At 51.7% G+C, this 18843-nt stretch overlaps 1 protein-coding gene across 1 annotated transcript in view; it reads left to right on the top strand.

Annotated features, from left to right (window-relative positions):
* LOC127187585 (fer-1-like protein 4) overlaps nucleotides 1-18843 on the top strand; it is a 38590-nt gene that overhangs the window by 6107 nt on the left and 13640 nt on the right. Inside the window, exons 8-31 of the mRNA XM_051143615.1 lie at nucleotides 169-229; nucleotides 867-998; nucleotides 1321-1383; nucleotides 1558-1642; nucleotides 1853-2012; nucleotides 2093-2276; nucleotides 3458-3644; nucleotides 4301-4668; nucleotides 5138-5246; nucleotides 5422-5599; nucleotides 5693-5813; nucleotides 6182-6282; nucleotides 10546-10633; nucleotides 10715-10831; nucleotides 12585-12737; nucleotides 13325-13478; nucleotides 13597-13721; nucleotides 14075-14209; nucleotides 14426-14599; nucleotides 15009-15125; nucleotides 15217-15378; nucleotides 18253-18451; nucleotides 18550-18608; nucleotides 18695-18823. Coding sequence (XP_050999572.1) covers nucleotides 169-229; nucleotides 867-998; nucleotides 1321-1383; nucleotides 1558-1642; nucleotides 1853-2012; nucleotides 2093-2276; nucleotides 3458-3644; nucleotides 4301-4668; nucleotides 5138-5246; nucleotides 5422-5599; nucleotides 5693-5813; nucleotides 6182-6282; nucleotides 10546-10633; nucleotides 10715-10831; nucleotides 12585-12737; nucleotides 13325-13478; nucleotides 13597-13721; nucleotides 14075-14209; nucleotides 14426-14599; nucleotides 15009-15125; nucleotides 15217-15378; nucleotides 18253-18451; nucleotides 18550-18608; nucleotides 18695-18823 — 3361 coding nt within the window. The remainder of the gene's footprint in view (nucleotides 1-168; nucleotides 230-866; nucleotides 999-1320; nucleotides 1384-1557; nucleotides 1643-1852; nucleotides 2013-2092; nucleotides 2277-3457; nucleotides 3645-4300; nucleotides 4669-5137; nucleotides 5247-5421; nucleotides 5600-5692; nucleotides 5814-6181; nucleotides 6283-10545; nucleotides 10634-10714; nucleotides 10832-12584; nucleotides 12738-13324; nucleotides 13479-13596; nucleotides 13722-14074; nucleotides 14210-14425; nucleotides 14600-15008; nucleotides 15126-15216; nucleotides 15379-18252; nucleotides 18452-18549; nucleotides 18609-18694; nucleotides 18824-18843) is intronic.

Raw genomic sequence — 18843 nt, 5'->3', positions numbered from 1 at the left:
GAGATGGAAGTAGCACAGGGCAATCTGAAAGGACTCTGACTCCAAAAGTTTACAGGGCAGAGTCCTTATCCTAGCCCCAGGCAACTGTATGTGAGGGTGGGTGAGAAGGGGAGCAGATCTGAGGGTGGGTGAGGAGGGGAGCAGATCTGACCCTACGCTTCTCCACAGCCGTGCCCTGCGCCTGCCCCGTGGGCATCCCTTCAAGGAGTGCAAAGTCCGGCACTTCCAGGTATGACTCTCATGTCATATTCCTTTTTTTAAAAAATTATTTATTTATTGTTTGTGACTGCTTTATCTGCAGAAGAGGGCATCAGATCACATTGTAGGTGGTTGTGAGCCACCATGTGGTTGCTGGGAATTGAACTCAGGACCCCTGGAAGGGCAGGCAGCGCTCTCAACCACTGCCACCCCCCCTTCTTTTTTTGTTTTGGTTTTTCCAGACAGGATATCTCTGTAAATTAACTCTGACTGGCCTGGACTCACTTTGTAGACCAGGCTGGCCTTGAACTCAGATCCACCCACCTCAGCCTCTGGAGTGCTGAAATTATGAGCATTTACCACTGTGCCTGGCTTCTCATGCCATATTCTTTTTTTTTAAATGTATTTATTAGTATGTATGTATACAGTGCTCTGCCTGCATGTATACCTGCATGACAGAAAAGGGCATTAGATCACAGTATAAATGGTTGTGAGTAACCATATGGTTGCTGGGGATTGAACTCAGGACCTCTGGAAGAACAGACAGTGCTCTTAACCTCTGAGCCATCTCTCCAGCCCTCTCATGCTGTGTTCTAACCCTCACAGGGTTCCCCTTACCCAGGCAGGTCTGATTTTCTTTCCTCCCATTTTTTGGATCCCTTACCTAGGTGGGGGTCACAGTACTTGAGGCCCAGAAACTGGTGGGGGTCAATATCAACCCCTATGTGGCTGTGCGTGTGGGGGATCAGCGCCGGGTGACCGCAACGCAGCGTGGGACCAATTGCCCCTTCTATAACGAGGTGAGGAAGCGCCAAGGAAGAGGGCACCCCTTCTATAAGGAGGTGAGGAAGTGCCAAGGAAGAGGGCGGGCCTGAGAGAATGGGAGGGATCCAGAGGGACCTTGTCCCTGGAGAGGGCAGGTCTGGATGCAAAGATGAAGGTTCTGCACTTCTGGCCTGGCCAGGCAAGTCATCCCAAGGAGAAGAGAAAAGGGTATGTAGACAGACACCTTTTAGGAAAGGGACCATATTCTCTATGCTGGAATTTGGGGCAAGCGGACTGAGCCTTCCAAGCCTAATCTCTCCTTGCTCTATCTAACCTTTCTCATCCCACACAACCCAGTACTTCTTGTTTGAATTTCACGAGACTCGCCTTCACCTCCAAGACGTGCTGCTGGAGATCACTGTAAGTGGGAAAGAGGACTCATGTCAAGAAAGGGGAGATGCCCAGCCGGGCATTTGGTGCCGAGGCAGGAAGATTGCCCTGAGTTCAAGCCCCAGTCCAGGCTATAGAGCGAGACTCAAAGGGGGACAGGGAGAAAGGTACCAACACGCCAGGACTAACGCTTTTCTCCCCCAGGCTTTCCACTCGCAGACGCTTCCATTTATGGCTACCAGGATAGGCACCTTCAGGATGGACCTGGGCATGGCCTTGGACCAGCCAGGTATCAAACCCCTCCTTTCACTGAAACTCATTTGCATAAACAAAGACTCATCAAGGAGACTGAGCTCTGGGCAGTCTCCTGTGCTCTCCCTGGTGTGCTAGCTTCTGAGACAGCCATCTCCTTTGCACCAAACAGGATGCACCACCCCCAACTCCAGTAATTGCATCCCTTAGGCATTCCCTCAGCCCTGTCCTGTCCCTCTGTCCTCAGATGGCCACTTCCATCAAAAGTGGGCTCCTCTGCATGATCCCCGTGACACCCGCGCTGGGGCCAAGGGCTTTGTCAAGGTCACCTTATCCGTGAGGGCGCGTGGGGACCTTCCCCTTCCACTGCCACCCCCGTGCCCAGGGACCAGTTCGGACATAGAGAAGTGAGTTGGGGCTGAGGCAGGAGTGGAGAAGGAGAGGGGCTCAGACTCCAGCTTTAGTCCTCAGTGTGGGCTCTTCTTAGGAACCTACTCCTGCCACGGGGGGTGCAGGCTGAGAGGCCGTGGGCACGCCTGCGTGTACGCGTGTACCGTGCAGAGGGGCTTCCCACGGTGCGCACGGGGCTGCTGGGCAGTCTTGCCCGTGCCTTGCATGACCAACATGTCCTTCTGGACCCCTACGTGCGGGTGAGCTTCCTGGGCCAGCAGGTAAGACACTCCTGTCCCCCCATGTGCAGCTTGAGTAATTTAAAAATTATTTATTAGGGGGCCTGAGAAGTGGCTCACAGGTTAAAAGCACTGGTTGTTCTTCCAGAGGTCCTGAGTTCAATTCCCAGCAGCCACATGGTGGCTCACAAACATCTATAATGAGGTCTGGTGGTGCCCTCTTCTGTTGTGCAAGCACACATGCAGGCAGAATTCTGTATGAATAACAAATAAATAATTCTTTTTAAAAAAATTATTTATTAAAGCCAGGTGTGGTGGTGCATGCCTTTAGTCCCAGCACTCAGGAGGCAGAGGCAGGTGGATCGCTGTGAGTTCGAGGGCAGCCTAGTCTACAAAGTGAGTCCAGGACAGCAAGGACTCCAAGAGAAACCCTGTTTCGGAAAAAAAAATTTTTTTTCAAAAATGTATTTGTATTATATATATTATAACATATAACCTTTATTCATTTTGAGACAAGGTTTTGCTATGTAGCCCTACCTGGCCTGGAACTTAGAGATCCACTAGGTAAGATTACAGGCAGCTCCACAACGCCTAGCTATTTTTATTCTTTTTTTTTAATATTATTAAATTCTTATTTATTTATATGAGGTTCTATCTCCTTGTACACTTGCATGCCAGAGGAGGGTACAGATGGTTGTGAGCCACCATGTGGTTGCTGGGAATTGAACTCAGGATCTCTGGAAGAGCAGACAGTGCTCTTAACCTCTGAGCCGTCTCTCCAGCTCCGCTATTTTTATTCTTAACTATGTATACGATGAGCATCTGTGTGGGCTTTGTGCACATGAGTACAGGTGTTCATGCAGTCCTGAAGAGTGTGACAGATCCCTGCAGCTGGTCGGGAGCCGCCACATGTGTGGGCCAGGAACCAAACTGCCTCCCTGGAAGAATAGTGCTCGCTCATGACCTGAACCGCTGAGCCATCTCTCCAGCCTTTATTTACTTTGTGTATGTGTGTGGGTGTGCTGAGTGCCGTGTGTGGCACACGTGTGGAAATCGTCAGAGGACAGCCTGCAGGAGGAACAACAGTTCAGAACCTAGGAATCAAACTCAGGCCATCTGGTTGATATAAAACACCACGACCTGATTAGCCATCTTTGGGGACTCGTACTGACCGCCCCCGTCCCCCCGGCCCCCCCCCCCCGCCTGCCTGACTTGCCCTTCAGGGTGAAACTTCTGTGCGAGGAGAGGAGACCGCGCCCGAGTGGAACGAGCAGCTGAGCTTCATGGAACTCTTCCCGCCGCTAACGCGTGGCCTCCGCCTGCAGCTGCGTGATGACGCGCCACTCATGGATACGGCTCTCGCCACGCACGTGCTGGACCTGAGGCAAATATCAAACTCGGGTCGCGCGGGTGAGCATGTCTGGCCCACACAGGGCCTTGTCAACCTTGGCTCACATCAGCTCTTCAGGGCAAAGCCCATCCTTAGAACACAGGTGGCTAGTGGGGCGTGGTGGCGCAGCACTTGGAAGGCAGAGGCAGGCAGATCTCTGAGTTCGAGGCTGGCCTGGTCTACACTGCAAGTCCAGGACAGCCAGAGCTGTTACACAGAGAAACCCTGTCTTGAAAAACCAAAAAAACCAAAAAACAAAAATAAAAAAACAACAAAAACAAAACAAAACAACAAAACCTAAACCAAACTAAACCAAACAAAAAGCAACACAGGTGGCCTAGGGAGGACCTTCATCCCACAAAACTGTTCTAAACCAGGCTCTGCCTTCCTAGTATGACCCCGCCCCCAGTTTTAAAAACTCTTCCGCACAGTGGCCATTCCAGTCAAGCCTTGCAAGTGAAATGACCATTCTGAAGTCAGAGACCAGTATCCGCCCCCAACAAAACCATTTATGGCCACACCAGGACTTCTACCCCAACCTTAGCCCCTCCCTAAAAGCCTCACAGGCCTGTTCCCTCCCCTACCGCTAGCACCGGGAGGCTACAAAAGTGTACAGTGCAGAGCTATACCTGTTTGTCCTGTGCGCCCCTCCAAATCCTATTCTTGTCCCCTACAGCGGGGTTTAACCCCACTTTTGGTCCAGCCTGGGTGCCCCTCTATGGCTCGCTCCCTAGTGGCAGGCTCCGGGATGGTCTTCAAAGTCTCAACGAAGGCCTTGGGCAAGGCGTTTGGTTCCGCGGCCGACTTCTAGTAGCTATTTCCATGGAGGTGATCGAAGGCAGAGTTGAACCTAAATCCCCCCAGGCCACACAGGTGTCTGGATTGGCCCGGCTCACTGGAAAAAAGAAGAAGAAAAAGAAGACCAGGCAGGGTCAGAGCCCAGCTGGTGTTCTGCAGCCTGTGGATGCCAGCGCCAGTGCAGATGTGCCGGAGATTCCTAGCACAGTGGAGGTGGAGGTGGAGGAGCTGCTGCCTCTGCCAGAGGTGGGGGCCGAGTCAGCCTCAGCTCTAGGGCTGTAAATCCCTTTGCAAGTGTTAGACATCATGATGCTGTTTTCAATGTGGGGACTTGAAGAATCCAATGTATGTGCACACAAATGCTGGTGTGTATAAACACCAGAGAAAATCGGTCCCCTGGACCAATTGTATGGGGGAGCTCCCAGGAGTGGAAAGGGTGAGGTAAGACTCTCACAGACCCTTGTGAGCTTTAGTTTGGATGTCTTTCTGTGGGCATTATGACCAAGCATAAAGTAGACTGTTCCTTGCCGGGCATGGTGGCTCACGCCTTTAATCCCAGTGCTCAGAAGGCAGAGGCAGGCGGATTGCTGTGGGTTCGAGGCCAACCGGGTCTACAAAAGTGAGTCCTGGACAGCCAGGACTGTTACACAGGGAAACCCTGTCTCAAAAAAAAAAAAAAAAAAAAAACTGACCTCAGTCTCACTATCTTTTCTAGAATGCCCTGGCACCCTGTGAAGATTTCCTGCTTTTTGGGGTACTCTTTGAGGCCACCATGATTGATGCTTCACTGGCCAAGAAGCCCATCAGCTTGGAGATTTCCATTGGTGTGTGGCCCAGATGAGTCCTGAAGGCCATGGGTTTGAGAGCAGTCCCTTATTAGAGACATTAGGCCCCAGGGAGGGGTGTTCGCTTCAGGGAGAGTGGTGGGTTCTGCTTCTATGTGGGGAGGGGCTGTGGACGGGAGCACCCGGCACTTAAGCCTTATGCTCTGGAACAAAGGTCATGCAGGTCGCCGGGAGGAGCCATTGGGCCGGGGCTCAAGGGCTGTGGAGGGGTCTGAGGGCAGCTCGCTGGAAGCACAGCCCCTCCTGGAATCTGAGGACAGAAGGTCAGAGCAGGAGGAGGAAGAGCTGCTGGGGACACCTGCACAGTGGCCTGAGCCTGTGGATGGCAATGGGTAAGTGATCTGGGTGACTTGTAGGAGGGTATAGCAAGGTCCTTAGAGCACTCAGGATGTCCCCAAGCCCCTCCCTTCTCTCATCTGGTCCAGACCATACCTCTGCTTGCCTCTGCGTCACCGAAAACCCTGCCTGCACGTATGGAGCCGCTGGGAGGATTACACTTGGCGTCTCCATAGCAGCAACAGTTTGTGCAAAGTAGCTGAGAGGCTGGTGAGAGCAAGATGGCCTCGGAAGGGAAAGGCTCAGGCACAGGACACGAGAGACTGAAGCTTTTGGAGGCGCTCCAAGAGACAGGCTAATGGGGTGGGGCTGGGGAAGAGTGAAGGCCCGACGTTTTTGATGTTTCAAAGCTGAGGACTCTACCACTGAGCCAAATCCCCAACCCCTCAGCTTGATGGTTTTAGGCAAACTGAAGGGACAAAGGGATTGGAAGAGTGAGTGCTGGTACAGAGACAGAAGGGAGTTAGAGAATTTGAACCAGAATCTGATGATGGCAGAGAAGGGCTGTCAGAGTGGTATGAGCGGGTGGGGTGTGGTCCAGGGACCCTCAAGACTGACTTCTCCTGGAGCCCACACAGGACCAAGGCCTGCAGGAGGTGGAGAAGATGCAACGCCGATCGCGCCTGGATGCCTGCACACGACTCAAGCAGACTCTGGAGGAGCTGGTGGCTGGGAGCAGGTGAGCTGAGAGTCCGTGGCCCATCCATGGTCTGTCCGTGGCCTATACGTGGTCTGTCCGTGGCCAGTTTCCGCATGGGAGAGAGACTCGTGGTGGCTGTCTAGACGGAGGATAGTTTCAAGCTGCATTTGCCCAGCACCTACAGAAGAGTGAGAACGAGAGCTCAGGGTAGGGAGTTGCTGGAGGTCATGAGCCGTTGGCCTCCTAGACACTTACCAGGCTTCTCTTCACTCCTATCTCACAGGAAAAGTAAAACCTCTGCATAGTTAAGGTTTCTGTGGCTGCAACAAAACACCATGATCAAAAAAGCAACTTGGGGAGGAAAGGGTTTATTCCTCTTACACGTCCCTAGCACTGTTCATCATTGAAGGAAGTCAGGACAAGACAGGAACCTGGAGGCAGGAGATGACACAGAGGCCATGAAGGGGTGCTGGTTTCTGGCTTGTTCCCCATGGCCTGCTCAGCCTGCTTTCTTATAGAACCCAGGAGCACCAGCCCAGGGGTGATACCACCCACCATGGGCTGGACCCTCCCCCGTTGATCACTAATTGAGAAAATGCCTTACAGCTGGATCTCATGGAGGCCCATCCTTAACTGAGGCTCCTTCCTCTCTGATGACTCTAGGTTGTGTCAAAACCCTGCCCTTCTCCATCCAGTCTGTACCTAGGCAGCTTCTGTGCACTCTTCCTGGCCTTTGAGCCTGATGCAGGGAGGAAGGGCAGCTTCCAAGGCAGCACCTCAGTGATGCTGGTTTACCCTCCTTTCACCTCTGCCATCATCTGTGTCTCCTCCATCCTTAACTGGTCCTTTCTCAGTTGTCAGTTGTTGCTCTAACCACATGAACCAGTTCTGGTTGTTTTCATCTTCCACCCTCACCGCTAAGCCTTGATAACCTGCTCTGGGCACTTAAGAACCTTTCTGGTGCCTTTCTCAAGAGTTTTTTTCTCTACTCAGCAAACCCTTGTGACACTTGCTCTGTCGTTGTAATGGTCATGGTTCCTTCTCTGCGTGACAGGCGAGAGCCACTGAAGTTTTGGAATTCTCATTTATAACTTTAGAAAGGATGAGTCAGGGAGAGATGGTGTGACAGAGGGGACAGGACTGCTATAGTTTAGATGATCGGAGACGGTGAATGGACGGACTTAACGCTGTGGGTGAAGCTCACTTGACAAAGTGCTTACGTAGCATGCACAAAGCCCTGGGGTCAATGTCACTGTAGAAACCAGGTATGGTGGTACATGCTTGTAATCCCAGCTCTTGGGAGTCAGAGGCAGGTGGATCTCTGTGAGTTTGAGGCTAGCGTGGTCTACAAAGTGAGTCCAGAACAGCCAAGGCTACACAGAGAAACCCTGTCTCGAAAAACCTAAAAATAAATAAATAAACAAAAATAAATAAAAGTACATCTGGCTTCTTTCACAATGCCCAAGCTTTAGGGTCTAGGGAGCTTGACTGAAGTAAACATACCACCTGTGGATGTGGGGATTGGCCTGGCTCGAAGATAACACAGACGTCACTTAGGCTGCTGTAAAACACAAGTGCCATCACTGTCAAGGATGGGCTTTACAGTCTAGAAGTAATGTTCAAGGCTGTAGGGGGAAAGGCTCTGGGATATGTAGTATATAAATTCTGGGAGAAACAGGCAGAGCCTGGCTCATCAGGCAGCAAAGGATCACCTGGTTATAAACTCCACCCATCCCCAGCACTGCAGGAGGAACAGCCACGCCCCTCAATACCATTGGAGAGGCCACCTGTGCTTTTAACTTGTCCTGGCCTCTCCAGTGTGTATCTGAGGGCACAAGGACGGTTTGGTGTATACATCATTTATGCAAAGAGGCTGGTGTGACACCAGGCTGTCTTGATGGGGTGTGGCATATTTGATGAGGATGGAGATAATGGTGGACCAGGTGCTTAGAGCCATTTATTTTTATTTTTTTTATTTTTGGTTTTTCGAGACAGGGTTTCTCTGCGTAGCCTTGGCCATCCTGGACTCACTTTGTAGACCAGGCTGGCCTTGAACTCACAGCGATCCGCCTGCCTCTGCCTCCCGAGTGCTGGGATTAAAGGCGTGCGCCACCATGCCTGGAGCTCAGAGCCATTTTTAGAGTTTTATGTTTTACTCTTAGATAAAGCAACCACAGTGGAGCAAAATAGGTAGGAACGTGTTGGCAGCATTCGGGGGGCTTCTGAGCATGTTCTATGGGGTGAGGGTGAGAACGGCAGCCCATGCGATGGGCGGCGACAACTGCCTTGGTCCTGGGAGATAACCTTAGACTTGGCGATCCTGGGGGAAGGTGGGAGAAGTGGATGTTAGTGTATGCACGCATGTGCGCTCGTGTGTTGGATGTTAGTATATGCATGAATGTGCATGTGAGTGCTGGATGTTAGTGTATGCACGCATGAACATGCATGTGCTGGATGTTAGTGCATGCACACATGAACATGCATGTGCTGGATGTTAGTGCATGCACACATGAACATGCATGTGCTGGATGTTAGTGTATGCACGCATGAACATGCATGTGCTGGATGTTAGTGCATGCACGCATGAACATGCATGTGCTGGATGTTAGTGCATGCGCGCATGAACATGCATGTGCTGGATGTTAGTGTATGCACGCATGAACATGCATGTGCTGGATGTTAGTGTATGCACGCATGAACATGCATGTGCTGGATGTTAGTGTATGCACGCATGAACATGCATGTGCTGGATGTTAGTGTATGCACACATGTGCACGCATGTGCTGGGCATTAAAGTCAGCCTCACACATGCTAACTATGTGCTCTACTGCTGACTCAGACCCATCCTGGTTCTGGATTTTTAAGAAAGAATGTAAATAATTTGCTGATAGATTAAGGTAAAAATTGAAAATTTTGTGGGTTCCTTGGTTGGTTGGTTCGTTAGTTTGTTTCTATTTTTTTCAAGGCAAGGTTTCTCCTTGTGTAGCCCTGGATGTCCTGGAACTCACTCTGTAGACCAGGCTGGCCTTGAACTCAAGAGTTCCATCTGCTTCTGCCTCCCGAATGCTGGGATTATAGCTGTGCATGAACAAAACTAGCATTCCTTTCACCGGGTGTGGTGGCGCACGCCTTTAATCCCAGCACTCGGGAGGCAGAGGCAGGCGGATCACTGTGAGTTAGAGGCCAGCCTGGCCTACAAAGGGAGTCCAGGACAGCCAAGGCTACACAGAGAAACTCTTTTATTTTTATTTTTTATTTTTTGCTTTTTTGGGGGACAGAGTTTCTCTGTGTAAGCTCTGGTTGTCCTGGAACTCGTTTTGGAACTCACTCTGTAGACGAGGCTGGCCTCGAACTCACAGAGATCCATCTGCCTCTGCCTCCCAAGTGCTGGGATTAAAGATGTGTGTCACCACTGCCTGACTTATTTTTAATTAAAAAAAAAATGATCTTAAGGCTGGAGAGATGGCTCAGTGGTTAAGAGCACTGGCTGTTCTTCCAGAGGTCCCGAGTTCAATTCCCAGCAGCCACATGGTGCCTCACAGCCATCTATAATGTGATCCAAGGCCCTCTTCTGGCTGCAGGGGTATGCGCGGAACACTGTATACATAATAATAAATAAATTAAAAAAAAAAAGATAATTTTATTTTTAGTTGTGGGTACGTGTGTGTGTGTCTGTGCACATGCATGCATTTATATCATGATGAGAAGGGGGAAGTCAGAGTGATTTGCAGGGTTCTTGTGTTGTTAGGTTTGGCTTGCAGCACCCTTACCCTGAGCCATCTCCACAGCGCAGCTTTGCCGGTTGGAGGTGGTCATTGGAAATCGTGCATTTCTTTTTTGGCTGTGTTATATATCCATTCTCATTCTCTCTCTCTCTCTCTGCCCCCACCCCCATCTCACTTTGTTGCCCTGGCTGTCCTAGAACTCCCTGTGTAGACCAGTAGACCAAGGTGACCTCAGACCCATAGAGATCCACCTTCCTGGGCTGGGATTAATGGCGTCACCTCCACTGGAAGTCCAGCTATCTTTCAGTCAGGCTGGCGGAGACAAAGCAGGCCTCGATGCTGTAGGCCTTGGGTAGGGCTGGCATTTCTAACTAGCATGCAGAGGGTAGTCAGTCAGGCTGTTGGTCTGTGGGCCATAACTGAGGAACCCAGGACAGGAGATGTTAAGTACTGGTGGCTGCAGGGCTCAAGGATTTGGCATGACTCTGAGGAAGGACTGACAGAAGCAGGAAGTAGGAGGCCTTCCTGAGGGAAGCCGTGCCAGGGTCCTGATCTCGGCCTGGACTTCTCTCTGCAGACAGTTTTGCCGTGGTGCCGAGCGCAGGACGATGACCCGGCCCAATGGCCTGGATCGATGCCGAGGGAAACTACTGACGCACAGCCTGGTACGGGGCTAGGCAGGGAAGGGAAGGGAGTAGGGTGCCTAGCTGAGCCCTTCTACTCATGTTCTTTCCCTGCCCGTCCAGAATCTGATGGCAAAGCAAGGATTGCAGCTCTTCCGGGGCCTGAGGCTGAGCAACATGCAGAGGAAGGTGTTGCTGGCCAAGAAGCTCCTAGCAAAACTGCACTTCCTGGCTCGGGAGGTGACGTCTTTCCTACCACCCTTTCCCACTCCACATACTTCCCCCCGCCCCAATTCTGGATGCTTCCAGAGACCTCTGGGCCGATGCAACTGTTGTTCTTCGTGCTGCATGCTTCAGTTTGGTGGAACTAAGGGTGAGGGAGTCTAGGGTCCTCCAGGGACCCCCATCCTTCACCATCTGTCTGGAAGGGCAGGTGACTGACTTGCCTCGGGCCACACAAACTTTCTTTGTGCCGAGGCTGACTGGAATGTGTGAGGACAGCCTGGGCTTTGCACGTGCTAAGCATGTGCTCTAGTGAGCTTCTTCCAACAGCCTGGGGAGGAGGGGTCTGCGCCATTAACAGGCACACGATGGAAGCTAAGGGTCCAGCCATCCCGGGCACAGCTGCTTAAGCAGCGGCCGCGGTCCCAAGCACTTTTGATAGTTGGAGCTCTGTGTGTGAGAAAGGACGGACGCCCAGAAGTGGGAGGCCTGGGCCCGTGGAAGTCAGCCTCAGGAGGAGGAGCAGGATAGAAATGCCATTTCATTGTATCTTAGAGCAAAATTAGTAATCTTCCTTCTCTCTCTCCTTTCCTCCTCCTCTCTCCCTCTCTTTCTTCTTCCTTCCTTTTTTGTTTGTTTGTTTGTTTGTTTACCACCAAGTCACACCTCTACGCTGTCCTTAACATTTTTAACGAAATCCTCCCTTTGTCAAAGGACATTTCAGGATGCATATTTATGTCACATCTGGTTTCATTGGTTTTGTTTTGTTTTGTTTTGTTTTTCAAGACAGGGCTTCTCTGTGTAGCCCTGGCTGCCTTAGAACTCACTCTGTAGAAAAGGCTAGCTTTGAACTCAGAGATCCGCCTGCCTCTGGCTCCCAGGTGCTGGGATTAAAGGTGTGCAGCACAGTCTGATTGGTAAGAATCAAGCCAGGCAATGGTGGAGCACGCCTGTAATCCCAGCACTCAGCGGGGCAGAGGGAGGCGGAGCTCTGATTATGACTATGGCTTGGCTTGGTTTTCTTTCTTCTTCTTTTCTTTTCTTTTTTTCCTTTGAGACAGGGTTTCTCTGTGTAGCCTTGGCTGTCCTGGACTCCCTTTGTAGACCAGGCTGGCCTCGAACTCACAGTGATCTGCCTGCCTCTGCCTCCGAAGTGCTGGGATTAAAGGCGTGCGCCATGATGCCCAGCTGGTTTTGTTGTTCTTTTCTTTTATCTATTTATTTTTTAATAATATATACAGTATTCTGCCTGCATGTGTCCCTGCCCACCAGAAGAGGGCACCAGATCTCATTACAGATGGTTGTGAGCCACCATGTGGTTATTAGGAATTGAACTCAGGACGTTTGGAAGAACAGTCCGGCTCTTATCCTCTGAGGCATCTCTACAGCCCCAGTTTTGTTGTTCTTAAGTGTTATGTTATTTTGCTTTTTTGTGGTTACTGGGAACTGGAGCGTCAGCTGGAAATGGGGAGATGGTGCTAAGCGGTTGCTGAGTTTCTGTTTTGTAGGATGGGAAGATGCATGGCTGTCAGCTCAGCTGTGAATGTTCCCAACACCATTGAACTAGAGCTCTAGAAATGATGAGGGCAGAATGCCCGATGCTATGTGAAGACTCCAAGTCGGGCTCTGAGTCTGAGATGCCCAGGAGGAAAGGTCGGAGCAGGTGGCCACAGGACCAGGCTTCTGAAAAAGTCAGGGCATATAGCCTAAACTTCAGGATAAGATAGTTTTATCTCCAGACTCCCCAGGCAACCCTGTCCTCCACTTGCAGCCGCAGCCGCCCCTCCCTGATGTGCTGGTCTGGATGTTCAGTGGTCAGCTCCGGGTGGCCTATGCCCGCATCCCTGCGCAGGATGTGCTGTTCTCCGTGGTTGAGGAGGAGCGAGGCCGAGACTGTGGGAAGATCCAGAGTCTGCTGCTCACAGTGAGATGGGGCTGGGGAGTGAGCTCTGAGGTTCCTAGGCAGGACGAGACATAAGAGGGGGGTGGCCTGTGGTTCCCAACTGGGAGCTCCCTGACTGTCTCAACTGTCCAAAAAGCCAGAAGGGGGTTATGGCTTTGTCTGGGTCAGCTTGGGAGGAACATCAAGAGCAAGCTTGTCTGCCCTGGGCCTACAGTGGTCCTGACACACAGGCAGGGTGGCGAGGAAGGAGAGGGATCGTTCTTGCCAGCAGAGCTGAGTTACAGGCAGAAAATCTCTGGAAAAGATACCCAAACAGGTTTCTCATGGTGAGAAGCTGTGGCCCTTGGGATAAAGGACAGATAGAATAAATGTGTTGAGGATGGAGGAGACAGAGAAGAGAGGGCAGGTTATACACTTGGGGTTAGGGCTGTGGATAGAAGAAGTGACCATGGCAGGGCAGGGTAAGGTGGGGTGGGATGGAAGGCACAGGAAGGGACACAGAAGTGGGAGCAGGGGGGCTAGCTCCTGCACTGGGGAGCTTGGGTAACATCTCTCTTTGGCAGAGAGATTTGGGGCAGGGGGCTCCAGCGTGCCTCTTTCCTACACAGGCCCCTGGGGCAGCCCCTGGGGAGGTCTGTGCCAAGCTGGAGCTCTTCTTGTGGCTGGGACTGGGCAAGCAAAGCAAGGCATGCACCTCTGAGCTGCCCCCGGATCTCCTGCCTGAACCCTCGGCGGGGCTGCCCCACAGCCTGTACCGGGACGGTGAGTTCGGGACCAGGGCTCAACCCACCTTGCTGTTTGTTCTAGGTAGGGGTTCATGAGCCAGGGAAACCCGGTCGTCCCCTGAGCAAGCGTGGCTCCTTCCTTCCCTTCCTCTCAGACTTTAGTTACTTCCAGCTGCGGGCTCACCTGTACCAGGCCCGAGGTGTGTTGGCGGCAGATGACAGTGGCCTCTCGGACCCCTTTGCACATGTCCTCATCTCTACCCAGTGCCAGACCACACGGGTGAGGGTCAGGCTGGGACACAGGCAGAGGGGAGCAGGGGACAAGGTGAACTCTTCTTGTCCAGGGTCCTATGTCTCTCTTCCCACTTTGGGTTTTAAGGATAGGGCTCTGGACGGGACTCTTGTTTGACCCAGGCAGTGGTGTAGAACGGAAGGCCATTGTTTCTTGGGGTTGATTTTAGGGCAGGGATGAGAGAATGGCAGACCGTAGGGACCGCAGGGCGACACCAGAGCTGGCCACCCATGCCTTTGGGGACAAGCAGGACAAGCAGTTAAAGAATCGCTTTGACTGCCCACCTGGCACGTGAAGGAATTCCCTTCTCATATCTGCCTTTGCCACGCATGGTCCCCAAGGTCTTGGAGCAGACCCTGAGCCCCCTGTGGGACGAGCTCTTGGTGTTTAACCAGCTGATTGTGGATGGCAGGCGGGAGCATTTGCGGGAGGAGCCACCGCTAGTGGTCATCAATGTCTTTGATCACAATAAGTTTGTAAGTGTGTCCCCTCCCCCCCCATGTCCAGCTTTCTCCTCCCCATTGTCTTGGTGCCTCCCCTTTGCCTTCTGAGCATCCTCCCAAGGCCCCTGCATTTCTTTGGGGTGGGGGCAGGGGTGGGGGAAGGGTCTCGCTGCATAGTCCTGGCTGGCCTGGAACTCATTGTGGAGGCTACCATCTCTGTCTCTTAAGTGCTGGGGTTTCCTCCCACAGGGCCCTGCTGTGTTCCTGGGCAGGGCACTAGCAGCCCCAAGGGTAAAGTTGATAGAGGACCCGTATCAGTGCCCTGAGCTGCAGTTCTTCCCCCTGAGGAGGGGGCCTCAGGCTGCTGGAGAAGTCATTGCTACTTTTGAACTCATTGAACTGGACTACAGTGGCCACCTTGAGGTTAGAACATGCCCTGAGCAAGCGTGGCTCCTTCCTTCCCTTCCTCTCAGACTTTAGTTACTTCCAGCTGCGGGCTCACCTGTACCAGGCCCGAGGTGTGTTGGCGGCAGATGACAGTGGCCTCTCGGACCCTGACCCCAGGATTACTGATGGACACATCCAAGGTTCACCTTGCCAGGATCTACCCTTAAAGAACCCAGACTGATGTTCAACCTGGGGTTATCCCATCCTGGATGCCTCAGGCTACCACTTCATTTTCCATATGCACATCTGCTTTCTGGGAAGTTCCTCTGACAACTCCCAGCCCTGTCTGGCTCCCTGGCCTTTGCACTTCACAGAAACCCATGTCCCTTCTCCAAGCCTAGGCTTTCTATGTTTTGACATGAATTCTGATTTATTTTTCTTGTAGCCCTCAGTGCCTAGTGATGTGGAGCCCCAGGATCTGGCTTCCCTGGTTGAGCCTGTCTCTGGACACCTGTCCCTGCCTCCTAGTGTGCGCCCTGTGCTCAGGGAGTTCCGTGTTGAGGTAGGTCAAGCACTCAATGATTCTTCACTTCCCCCAACTGGGTGGACTTATGTCAGCCAGAGCCCTTGAGTCTCCCTCTTCATGACCTTAGGTGCTGTTCTGGGGTCTGCGAGGCTTGGCTCGTGTACACCTGTTTGAGGTGGAAAAGCCCCAGGTTGTTCTGGAAGTGGCTGGGAGACGTGTGAAGTCGGAAGTTCTGGCCAGCTACCGAGAGAACCCTAACTTCACAGAGCTTGTCCAGCATGTGACAGTGGTGAGGAGTGGACACGGAGCTTACCCAGTGTGTGACAGTGGGGAAGAGAGGACACAGAGCATCCAGCATGTGACAGTGGGTGAAGAGAGGGCACAGAGCATCCAGCATGTGACAGTGGGGAGGAGAGGGCACAGAGCATCCATGTGTGACAGTGGGGAGGAGAGGGCACAGAGCATCCAGCATGTGACAGTGGGGAGGAGAGGGCACAGAGCATCCATGTATGACAGTGGGAGGAGAGGGCACAGAGCATCCATGTGTGACAGTGGGGAGGAGAGGGCACAGAGCATCCATGTGTGACAGTGGGGAGGAGAGGGCACAGGACATCCAGCGTGTAACAGTGGGGAGAAGAGGGCACAGGACATCCAGCGTGTAACAGTGGGGAGGAGAGGGCACAGAGCATCCAGCGTGTGACAGGGGGGAGGAGAGGGCACAGAGCATCCAGGTGTGACAGTGGGGAAGAGAGGGCACAGAGCATCCAGGTGTGACAGTGGTGAGAGGGCACAGGACATCCAGCGTGTAACAGTGAGGAGAGGGCACAGAGCATCCATGTGTGACAGTGGGAGGAGAGGGCACAGAGCATCCAGGTGTGACAGTGGTGAGAGGGCACAGGACATCCAGCGTGTAACAGTGAGGAGAGTGGGCAGGACACAGCCTACAGGGAAGAGGAGAGAAGGAGGCAGAGGACCCGGAACTCCAGCTGTGCCAGGAGGATTCAGGAACAGCTGTCTGCATCAAAGGCCAGATAATAGCTTCTTCTCTGCACTTCTTCAACTCTGCTACTGTTGACGAAAGCAGCACAAGACATTGTAGAAATGAAGAAGGCTGTTCTGATAAAACTTCTAGAAAGTGGCCGTGGGTAGGACCCCTGGATTCATCTTTAGACTGTGGCATCCTCTTGGCTATGCTGAATGAAGTATTAGCCAGAGTCCTGTAGGATAAGCACTAGGGAATCTATCCGATCTCGGAAACACAGGAAGAGAAAGAAAAGAAAAGGAAAAAACAAACAAACAAAAAACCTCAAAACACTATAGAGGAGTCAAAGATGGCTCAACCCTTAAAGGTGAAAACTAGCCAGATGCAGTGGCACACACCTTTAATCCCAGCATTCAGGAGGCAGAGGCAGGTGGATCGCTGTGAGTTTCAGGCCAGCCTAGTCTACAAAGGGAGTCCAGGACAGCCAACGCTACAGAGAAACCCGGTCTCAAAAAACCAAAACCCAACCCAAACCAAACCAAACCAAAATTAAAACAAACAAAATCCGTAATGTAATTTTCACCATTTTTTTGTGTGTGATGTTGAACTCACAGAGATCTGCCTGCCTCTGCCTCCCGAGTGCTGGGATTAAAGGTGTGTGAGTGATTTATTTTAATGATTTTGGAGGGGAGACAGGTACTGGAGCCCGAGGCCAGAACCTAACACATGGAACACCAGTCCCCTGCCACTTAGCTGCCCCTCACCCTTGCTTAGTGTCAGCTATGGCTGAATTTGGTGGTTGAATTCTCCTGAGACAAGTTAGGGTCTCAAATCATTTGTCCTGTTGGTTTTATTTTATTTTGAGACATGATAGATCTGGCTGGCCTGAGACTTATAAAGATCAGTCTGCCTTCTACGTGCTGAAATTAAATGTGTCTGCTACCATGTACTGGCAAATCATTTGTCTATGACATTCAAATTTTCTTTTCTTTTTTTAAAAGGTGTATTTGCCGGGCGTGGTGGCGCACGCCTTTAATCCCAGCACTCGGGAGGCAGAGGCAGGTGGATTGCTGTGAGTTCGAGGCCAGCCTGGTCTACAAAGTGAGTCCAGGATGGCCAAGGCTACACAGAGAAACCCTGTCTCAAAAAACCAAAAAAAAAGGTGTATTTATTATGTACACAGTACTCTGCCTGCATGTACACCTGCACACCAGAAGAGGGCACCAGATCTCATTATAGATGGTTTTGAGCCACCATGTGGTTGCTGGGAATTGAACTCAGGATCTCTGGAAGAGCAATCAGTGCTCTTAATCTCTGAGCCAGCTCTCCAGTCCACATGCTTTTTTTTTTTTTTTAAAGAGCTATTATTTTTTTAATTATTTATACAGTATTCTGCAGGCCAGAAGAGGGCATCAGATCTCATTATAGATAGTTGTGAGCCACCATGTGGTTGCTGGGGATTGAATTCACAATGGAAGAACAGACAGTGCTTTTAACCTCTGAGCCATCTCTCCAGTCCCTACATAGGATCTTTTAAAAGAACTAATAATTTAATTCCAGGTAGATGCTTTTCTCCAGTATAGCTTCTATTTCGTCTCCTGTTTATACATAATAAGTCAAGCCAGTGAGCAAGTGGTATATAATCGTGGTCCTTTCTCCTCTTAGGTGCCAGAGGTAGTCAGAAGTCACTTGGTCATAGTCCATACACATTTTAATGGTTCAGACAGTATATTTTCAGATCAAACATTCATCCCCTAAGAACAACACTAACCTGTGTTCCTGGTAGCAACTTTGTAGGCATCAAAGTTCCTTTTTTTTGTTTTGTTTTGTTTTTTGTTTTTCGAGACAGGGTTTCTCTGTGTAGCCTTGGCTGTCCTGGACTCACTTTGTAGACCAGGCTGGCCTCGAACTCACAGCGATGCGCCTGCCTCTGCCTCCCGAGTGCTGGGATTAAAGGCGTGCGCCACCACACCCGGCTCAAAGTTCCTTTTATCAGTCCTGTCACATACTTAGGACAGTCCGTTGAGTCCAGGCTGCGTCCCTTCATTTGCTGGTCAGAAGGCCATAATGACTGAAGAGGCTGACGGCGTGGCAGATCTGAAACCCGGCTTATTTCCTCACCTCCTGTGATTCTTCCTTCCCCCGGGGTCATGGAGTCACTTCCTGTTTGCCTGTCTCTAGGACTTGCCAGACCAGCCCTATCTGCAGCCCCCACTCAGCATCCTGGTGATGGAGCGCCGGGCCTTTGGCCGAACTGTCCTTGTGGGTTCCCATATCGTCCCCAACATGCTGAGATTCACACTCCAGGGTCATGAGGAGCCCCCTGAGGAGGAGGGGACAGAGGAGGAGACTAGAGACCTGCTGCCAAAGGGGCCTCAAGGTTAGGCATCTTCTCCGCATGGACCACCAGAGAGGCCGATGTGCCTGGAGTCTGCTTTCTACTGGCCTAAACTCACAGTATCACTTCCTTACTCCCAGGAGAGAAGTCTCTGGACCCTACCGTGGCTGAAGCAGGACTATCCAGCCGGCTTCTGAAGGTGATGGGGTGGCCCACAACCTGGAGAGGGACGTCAGGGCTTGTGGTGCTGCTGTCTGAGCGTTAACAAGAGCCCCTCTGCCTCAGGCCCCTCTAAAGAAGCTCACCTTAGGGCTCCTGGGTCAAGGCCTTGAACTGGAGGAGGACATCCCTGATCCGGAAGAGATGGACTGGTGGTCTAAGTACTATGCCTCACTGCAAGAGCTCCAGGGTCAGGTGGGTGGAGCCAAGGCAAT

This window comes from Acomys russatus, chromosome 4 (assembly GCF_903995435.1).
Source record: "Acomys russatus chromosome 4, mAcoRus1.1, whole genome shotgun sequence".
NCBI lineage: Eukaryota > Metazoa > Chordata > Mammalia > Rodentia > Muridae > Acomys > Acomys russatus.
The sequence above is the reverse complement of the archived record's forward strand: the minus strand, read 5'-3'. Positions and strand labels throughout refer to the sequence as shown.